Source organism: Protomyctophum bolini (assembly GCF_963924005.1).
Source record: "Protomyctophum bolini genome assembly, chromosome: 15".
Classification (NCBI taxonomy): Eukaryota; Metazoa; Chordata; class Actinopteri; order Myctophiformes; family Myctophidae; genus Protomyctophum; species Protomyctophum bolini.
Window position 1 is genome coordinate 25,516,239 of NC_137876.1, and position 9,196 is coordinate 25,525,434.

The 9,196-nt window shown below is 42.2% G+C and overlaps 1 protein-coding gene across 1 annotated transcript in view; it reads left to right on the forward strand.

The window, feature by feature from the left end:
• Positions 1-7,078: 7,078 nt before the first annotated feature.
• The window catches only part of LOC308329154 (N-acetyllactosaminide beta-1,3-N-acetylglucosaminyltransferase 3-like), a gene marked incomplete at both ends in the record, with an annotated part of 11,738 nt that continues 9,620 nt past the window's right edge, over positions 7,079-9,196 (forward strand). Inside the window, one exon of the mRNA XM_080783359.1 lies at positions 7,079-8,175. Within this exon, the coding sequence (XP_080639485.1) occupies positions 7,079-8,175 (1,097 nt within the window). The remainder of the gene's footprint in view (positions 8,176-9,196) is intronic.

The window sequence follows — 9,196 nt, forward strand, 5'->3', positions numbered from 1 at the left end:
TCAATTTTCAACCGATTTACAAACGGTTTGGTTTGTTTTATACGACGTATAACTATACTAAATTAAGCAGATAAGTCAGAGACTACCGCCTTGAGCCATCAAGCCTTTACACAGTATATGTCTATGTTTGAAACAGTCAGACCTTCATTGAGAAATCTGTGATTTTCCGTCTGAATGGGCGTGTCTGAATGGGCCCTCTCAGATTCCTCCATTCTTCCCTAATATGATTTGGGAGACCAATTTTAATAGTCCTTCTCCCTTTAACTTTGCCTCCACCCACCCTTTAAGTCATTGGTATGCATGGTTCTCCCAAGTCCCCACCTCCTCCCACTGTAGTTCAATGCCCCCCTCCCTCCACCCCTCCCACCGAGACTGAGGTGGGCGGGGATAAGTGGTGAGGAGGACAGGGGGGGCTTGGGTGTGGACACTTTTGGTATTGCAGCTGAAATGGCTTGGAATAGCATCCTGAGAGGATGAAAATGAATGATCCGAGTGGTTGTTTATAGGCTTCAGTTGGGTATAAAGAGGTATTATTTATATAATACATTTGATTTCAAATTAATGGTGGAGCCCCTTTAACGTTTGTGTTGGCACAAAAAGATGATTTGCTCAGACACGCATGTTGTAAATTCTCCTTTCATTGTCAATGGCAAATGTGACACGAGTTAGGACAAAAGGCTATGGACGGGCTAACAGAGAGATGTGTTGTGTGAGCAACGGGGCATGACATCATGTTGTAGTTTCCGGTGGTCACCTCTTCACTGAAACCTGGACTATGAATATAGGCCTTTAGTGTTTAAGTGCCTTTCTCTATCTTGTCAACATCAGAGAGTTCACACCTATGGTATTCACTGTTACCTGTGGTTGGCCAGCTGACTGTAGTGCCTCCTGTTGGTAGCCGACGGATACTGCAGGCTGTTGAGTTTGAGGGCCAGCTGCTCCAGAGATTCTCTCTGAGCCACGTCCTGATTGGTGGTCAGCCCAGCCTGAAATAGACACATTCCACATCGTTACTATAACCTCTGCCTCAGACGCAGTTCCTGGTCTGCTGCTCTCGAACCGAACGGGCGGCAAGCAGGCTTTCCATCTCCACAATGAAGCCAGTGCAGAAGTACTGAAAACGCTGCAGTTCTCATTAAATGAACTACAACATGCATTTAATGTTTTTTTTTTTAATATTTTTTATTTCCACACCTGTGAACATTCTTGCAATTAAGTACAGCTCGGGGACAAGGAAATATGTTCTGACAGTGTGTTTGTGGAATAGGGAGCATTCCACAAACACACTGTCAGAACATACTTCCTTGTCCCCGAGCTGTACTTAGTTCCTAGTTCTCTCTGTTTTTGCAATTCTGAAAGGCTTTACTGCTTTGAAAGGTTTGAAGTTGAACTTTCGGTTTACTGCTTTGTGCTTTGAAGAACCCTCATCCCATATAGCTACTCCCCTCCCACATCTTTGACTCATCATAATAATTATGATGAGTCAAAGATTATTTCCCCCCAGTCTCCAAAAACAAAATGCTCATTTCAAACTGAAGAGGGGGAGGGATTATACAAAGTAGTGAGATACCTATGACATCACGAGTAGTACCAAATCAGTGGGCCTGTTGTGAGACCACTGTACATAAAAACCCGATGAGAAAGACTGATTGTTCCAATTTGGGTATTTGTGGGGATATAGAAGACACGTACTGTAGGTGAGCAAAAAAAAAAAGGGGGGGGGGAAGTTGAATTTCATGTTCATAAATAAATACCAGAAATGCACTGTGTGTACTAAACTCTCAGTTCCCATTTTCCAGCCAATCAGTTAAATAGATTTTTCTTTTCATTTTTTTATATAATCTGGGGACCCCGCAAAAATAATTTCGGGACCCCCCCCCCCCCTGCTTTATATGAAAGGCAGCGGGATATATGCTTCTACTGAACACCTAGCGGCTGAAGTTGGAGGGCGGGGCACGCCTAACGAGGCCTCAAGGCATCACTGCCACAGCTGTAAACGGCCATGCGTGTAAAACCGTTGTTCATCCAATCAGATCTATAGCAGTAACCACCGCGGAGCGTTGTGACGGAACGCTCCACACTGGCTGTCAGCACCTACAGACTACAGATCTGACTGAGGAAAGGTGGGAGATTTCACACATTTACCGTTTTCTACACCTTGACATATATATACATACCTACGTTAAAACACATTTATCCATTCCAAAACACTACAATATATTGTATTCATGCAGCGTGTGTGTGTGTGTGTGTGTGTGTGTGTGTGTGTGTGTGTGTGCGTGCGTGCGTGCAAGTGTGATTAGCTCTTTACTGTTCCTGGATAAGACTTTGATGAATGTCTTTTGCTCCCTGCTATAGAGAACACACACACACACACACACTGCACGCACACACTTATATGCATATGCATGTACACACAAGTGTAATGCAAATCGCTATGTATCTGCCAGCCAGGATCCAGGATACATACTTTTCCCCATCACACACACACACTCACATATATATCTCACCCCTTCAATCTATCTTGCGCGCACGCACGTGCACACACACATACACACACAGAGAGAGAGAGAGAGAGCAGAGCGTAACCCTCCATCACTGCTATAGTCCACTTGACAAGCAGACAATCATAAAGAGTCTCATCTCAGCATACAAACTATATGGAGATGAGCCATCAATTGAGCCAATGAGAGGGAGCTAACTCTATACGCAAACACACACACACACACACACACACACACACACACACACACACACACACACACACACACACACACGGCGGTGCCTGCTTTCCCTGATTCTGTCCAATCAGAACAATGTGTTGGCACGTCGCAATCCGTCTCGCCCACTTAAGAGAGGTCAGCCAATCACCGGCCAGCACAGTCCCGCTAACACAACTAACTGTTTGGTTGTGTGTGTGTGTGTGTGTGTGTGTGTGTGTGTGTGTGTGTGTGTGTGTGTGTGTGTGTGTGTGTGTGTGTGTGTGTGCGAGCGCGTGCGTGACGGGTACAGATAACTAAAGAAAGCAAGAAACACTTGGAACAATACTACAGAATAGGATGGACAACACAAGGGGAAACTAGACACACACTAAACACTAAACACAGAAGTAGACACTACTGATAAGCTATACTAACAATAATATTACTACAGTATTCATACAACTATACTAATAATACTATTACTACAGTATTCATACAACTATGCTATATGCATCTATGCATCTAATGCTGACAAAGGGATCATCTTCATGCCAGCTTGTGATGGACATTTTCATCAATATTTCATTGTTGCAACAGACATATATACAAAATAAGTGATAGTTTTACCAAAAATATATAACTTATAATGTGCCATAGTGTCTATGCCAGCATTTTAAAATGATAGTAGGAATATACGAATATAAGTTATTAAAAAAGATCACACTAGTGTCATTTTATCATCATACATCATCACATTCCATGCAGCAGTATCACGTAAATCACACGCACACACAAAGCTGGGCATATATATCCGAAGCTAAATTATGTATTTGGCCCTTGGGTGTAAATATTTTCTAATATGGCCCCCTTTGAAAAAACTGTCTGGACACCCCTGCTTTAGGTACATGCAGCAGTATATTTCTGTTCCAACCCAGGATCAAGTCACTGATCTAAGTGTACTGATCGAACACGTAGAACTTGTTTCTAGGAAGTGTAGTGCCCAGGATTACATTAGATAATTGGCACTGGGTGAAAAGAAAACTGGGTTACAAAAATCGTCGGATAATTCTTTTTTAAATAAATAATAAAAAAAGCTGCATGATTTTCACCTGCACAATATCTGTACTGTATGTGACTTTCATCACATCACATGTTGTCTACTGTACTGTACTTACATCACATGTTGTCTACTGTATGTCTGATGTGGGCGGGTCCCTCATGATGCTCAATGACCTTAAGGCTGTCAGTCACAGCACTTGCACTTACATTTACATACAGGAATTGCAGCATTACAAAGGTGAGCTAGAGCGCTATTGAAACTATTCAGTATACTGCTGACAAAACTATGGAATTACTACTTAAATGAAGATAACGATTCATTATAATTCCAGGTTTCTGAAATTGTATATTTAAATATGCAACTTAAGCATTATATTAGAAAAATATGCCTAATTTGCTAATCTTTCTAGAATCAAAATCAGAAAATTGGATAAAGCGAGTAAATTAAAATTTTGTTTACATCTTAGAGTCAAATGTTTTAAATGAGGGAATATTATCACCCCAAACAAGAAAGACACAAAAGAGTTTTGGTGGTTTAATTTTACCTTTTTTATACACCTCAAGTCAACATTAACCAATTAGTTTGTTTCATATAGAACAGAGAGTTTGAAAGGACCAAATGATCATTTTATCAAAGTAAGATGATTCAGTTATGTGGAAATGTATAAGGAATGTGGCAGTTTACCACAGTTATCATAATTTATCAATTTTGATAAGTTATCATTATCAAAATCCTGCTGATTTTGATAATGTTTTCTCTGTATACCATGATACCATCCAAGGCTTTTTCAGATGCAGATGACACAATTGTTTGTACATTATACACGCTGATTGTTTGTCTGTGCTTGATGATTTACAAATACCAGAAGGACGTCGGAGGGCTGGCTATTTCTTTATTAAAGGGATAGTTCAGATTTTTTGAACTTAAGTTGTATGAAATACTTGCCATTAATATAGTGGTTGCAACTGTATTAATTGATTGCCCGAGTCCTGTGGTGGGAGTTCTGCTCTGGATTTGGTGAAATATCAAGTAGTTCCGGTCATTTTGTGGGGGCACTAGGGGGCACGCAGTAAAAGTAAATTAATCCACAAAACTAACGTAATTTGTATTGTTGACCTATTTCTAAAATATTAGTACATCTTTGTTCTTTTTTTACCCCTCTATCACACAGAACTATGTTTTTTGTGTCCATATCACTACGCCCAAAAAATAGTTCCATGTGATGGAGGGGTCAAAGTTGAACGAAAGTCGTGCTAATATTTTAGAAATAGGTCAACAATACAAATTACGTTCGTTTTGTGGATTAATTTACTTTTACTGCGTGGCCCCAGTGCCCCCACAAAATGACCGGAACTATTTAAGATTCACTAAAACCAGAGCAGAACTCCCACCACGGGACTCGGGCAATCAATTAATACAGTTGCAACCACTATATTAATGGCAAGTATTTCCTACAACTTAAAAAATTCTGAACTATCCCTTTAATGCAAGTCTGAGCCGTGCACCCGGTAAAGGTAAACTGCATATTCAGACTGAGAGTGCTAGTTTTTGTATACAAGTGCGCGTGCGTGTGTAGTGTATACTCAGATGTGCTGAATCAAGTCCATTGTTTTGTTTACATTTCAGGGCCAATATACAAGCTTCTCAGCTCTCATAATACTGCTGTTTGACCAGGACATGCACCAGGACATGCACCAGGACATGCACAGGCGCGCGTACACGCACACACACACACACACACACACGCACACACACACACACACACACACACACACACACACATCTACCTGTGTGTTACTAACACATTAAAACAAATGGAAATTAATGAATACATTTTCACCAGCTGATTTTAAAACGAGCTCATATCCAGTCCATGGACTTGATCAAGTAATGTTTTTTTTTTAAATGCTGTTGGAGCAGCCATAAACAGGTTCATCTCGATGTTCTGGGCATCTTTGGTTCAGGTTTATTTGTCATGTGTATAGATAAATACAATGAAAATTATTTTGCTCAGAGTTTTGCTCTCAGTCTTACATACACAGGACATAAACAAACATCTAAAGTGCAAGAAAAAGACAAAAAAACAGAACAAAAGTGCAAGTGAAGTGACAAAACAGTGCAATACAGTTCAAGGTCACCTGTCCAGCAGCCTGACTGCCTGGGGGTAGAAACTGTTACTGAAACGGGTGGTGCGAGATTTGTTAGTATTAGTAAAAAGCAGGTGAAAGAGTAACGTTTGACTTGACATCAGTCACTCTACCGTTCACTGTAGTAGAAGATATGCGCCTGGTGAGGGTTTAAACCCTGCAGCTATGTCGAGCCCAAATTGTGTCCCTTTAATATTGATTGGCCTTTATTGCATTTATTTTTAGTCTTTTTTGCATTATTCCAATTTAGGGGGCATGGTAACATTTTGATAGACCATCAGCCATTTTGGGCCAAGGTGCGCTGCTTTTCTTTTCTACAAATCATTACACAGTAGGTTGTGAAATTTTGAATGTATGAAACATATACTGCAGGGTATTATGAGTAGAACTTTTAACCCAAAGTTCAGAAGGGTATTATCTATGAAAACATGCATTGAATGAGTAGTGCCCATGACGCGGGAACGGAATTCATTTTCTAGGCACTTTTCTGGTGTCCAAACACGGCTTAATATGCGTATTGAAGTTTTATTGCCGATGGCCAAACGGTTCATGAGCTATGCCTGTTCAAAGTGTGCAAGAAGAAATATAGCTGTAAGCAGCGATAAGATGGGACCAAGCAATAAGGAAAATCACAAGTGTGAACTGAGCTGTGCAGGCTGCTCAACAACACCACTGGCTGGTTGCAGTTATAGTTATAGTACTCAGTGTGATTGGCCCTTTTAGGCTGCTCACCAGTGCCACTTAAAGTCACCCAGCGGTATTGCAGCTGTTCGTAGTACAGACAGACAGACAGACAGACAAGGCATGAGTTATGCCTATTCAAAGTGCCTGCTATCGCTGCTTGCAGCTATATTTTCTGTAAAAAAGAATCACGTACAAGCTTCTCTTCAACTGGGATTTCAGAAAATGTATTTAAAAGTATATTTGTCATTGACCATCGAGTCACGACCATCACATACATTAGTAGTCTACATTATGAAACCCGCCCCAAGTATCCACATCAAAGCCAGATATTAACAATCTTTAAGTATGTATAGAGAATGAATATAGTGGCATCATGCTTATTCATTCATTCAATCAAATGGTTTTGAACCCAGCGTGAACAACAGCCTTTTTGTGGTGTTTGTCAATATTGAGTTTTTTTTCTGCCCCATTATAGATAGTCAAGGATGAGAATTAAACTCTCTCGCACGGTGAAGCGGACGTTCTTCATTCTGGTTGGAGTGACTGTGGTGTCGAGCTTCGTCATCCTTCTTGGGCAAAGCCATCGTACCAGCGACGTGGTAGGTTGGATTAAGGCAGCCAAACAAAGCACCCCCTCTCCACCGTCATGGCCGCCCTGCCAGAGGAACACGTCCATGGCCCACAGCGTGACAGGCTTCTCCTCTCTCCCCGCTGTAATCCAAGACCACCTGTACTACCGCCACTGCCGCCACTTCCGACCGATGCTGGACGTCCCTGGAAAATGCGGGGGGGCGGAACGATCCAAAGACGTCTTCCTCCTGCTCGTCATTAAGAGCTTTCCAGATAACTACGAGCGACGAGAGGCCCTGCGTAAGACCTGGGGAGAGGAGAGGTTAGAGAGGGGCGAGCAGATCCGTAGGGTGTTCCTCGTGGGGACAACGGGCAGCGGGTTCGAGCGACAGAGGCTGAACAGGCTGCTAGGAATGGAACAAGACGAGCACGGAGACATCTTGCAGTGGGACTTCAACGACACCTTCTCCAACCTCACTCTGAAGCAGGTCCTCTTCCTGGAGTGGATGGACAGGAACTGTCCACACGTCCACTTCCTCCTCAATGGGGATGATGACATTTTTGCCAACACAGACAACATGGTGGAGTACCTCCTGAGCACCGTGAATGCCAAGGAGGGAAACAGCGAGCACCTCTTTGTAGGTTCCCTGAATATTGGCATGCTCGTCATCCGTGATCCGCCATACAGCAAATACTTTGTCCCTGTTCAGGTGCAGGAGTCAGACGAGTACCTTCCATACTGTGGCGGCGGGGGGTTCCTCCTGTCAGGATACACAGCCTCGGTCATATATGACATGTCCAAGAACATCCCTCTTCACCCCATCGATGACGTGTTCATGGGGATATGTTTGGCCAAAGCAGGTCTCAAGCCTGCTCTCCATAGGGGTGTTATGTTATATGGCCTGAGGCCGGAACCATCCAAAAACATAGATCCATATCACCCCTGCTTATATAGGGAGGTTATGTTGGTACACAAATTCATGCCGCTTCAGAATTATGTCATGTGGCACAGGTTAAGAGACCCTAACTTAAAATGTGGGCCTTCTGATTTAACGCTTTAGGCCATGGCTCGGCAAGTACATCGGGCCAATTTTTTTTTAAGGCAGTAGATGGCAGACTAGAACATAATCAACATCCAATTTAAGTGGGATCATGATAAAAGATGTTGCTGGTGTGATTAGTGTGTGTGTGTCAAGGCTGTCCCCTCGTTAGGGTTGGCACTCGAATCTTAATTACTGGGCTTGAACCATTGGAGACAGTTATGTAGAGTAATCTGACAGGCATTCAAAAGGAACTCAAATGTGACGTTAACGTCCTGTAAATGGACTAGTGTGGACTAATCATTACACGTGGCTCTTATTTTGAAGAGGAAGTCAGCTCGAAGGTTATATACAAACGAATGGTTCGGAAGTTCGCTCGAAAATTCCTGCCGAAGTTCGAGTCCTAAAAACTACAGCCTTAGTGTGTGCGTGCGTGCGTGTGTGCATGTGTGTGTGTGTATGTATGGCTTCTATGAAATGAATGTATCATTTCTCCATGCAACATGGTTAGGTAACCTGTCAATTGAATCCTTTAGTTCAGGCCCAGAGGAGATCCATATCAGTGTGAATGTCCCTTTTAGGCTGCTCAACAGTGCCACTTGAGGTCACCCAGTGGTATTGCAACTGTTCGTACCCCAAATATACAGACAGACAAGGCATGAGTTATGCCTGTTCAAAGTGCCTGCTAATGCTGGAGAAACTGTGATATGATTGGTGACCATACGCATATATTTTGGGACTGCCCAAAAATACGGAAAAAGGTAAAAACTTAATTAGACAAAATCTTTCAAAGAGATATTCCACTGAACTCAAGGTCATCATTAGACATATATGAACAAGTGTTATATACTGCATATATACTGCATATTCTGTTGACAGTTGGAAGAAAGATTGTGACACTTAATTGGATGAAACCCAACCCCTCTACTATCGATCAGTGGCTACAAAAAGTTAAACTTACATAATACAAGATGGAATGACAGCCCAGCTAGA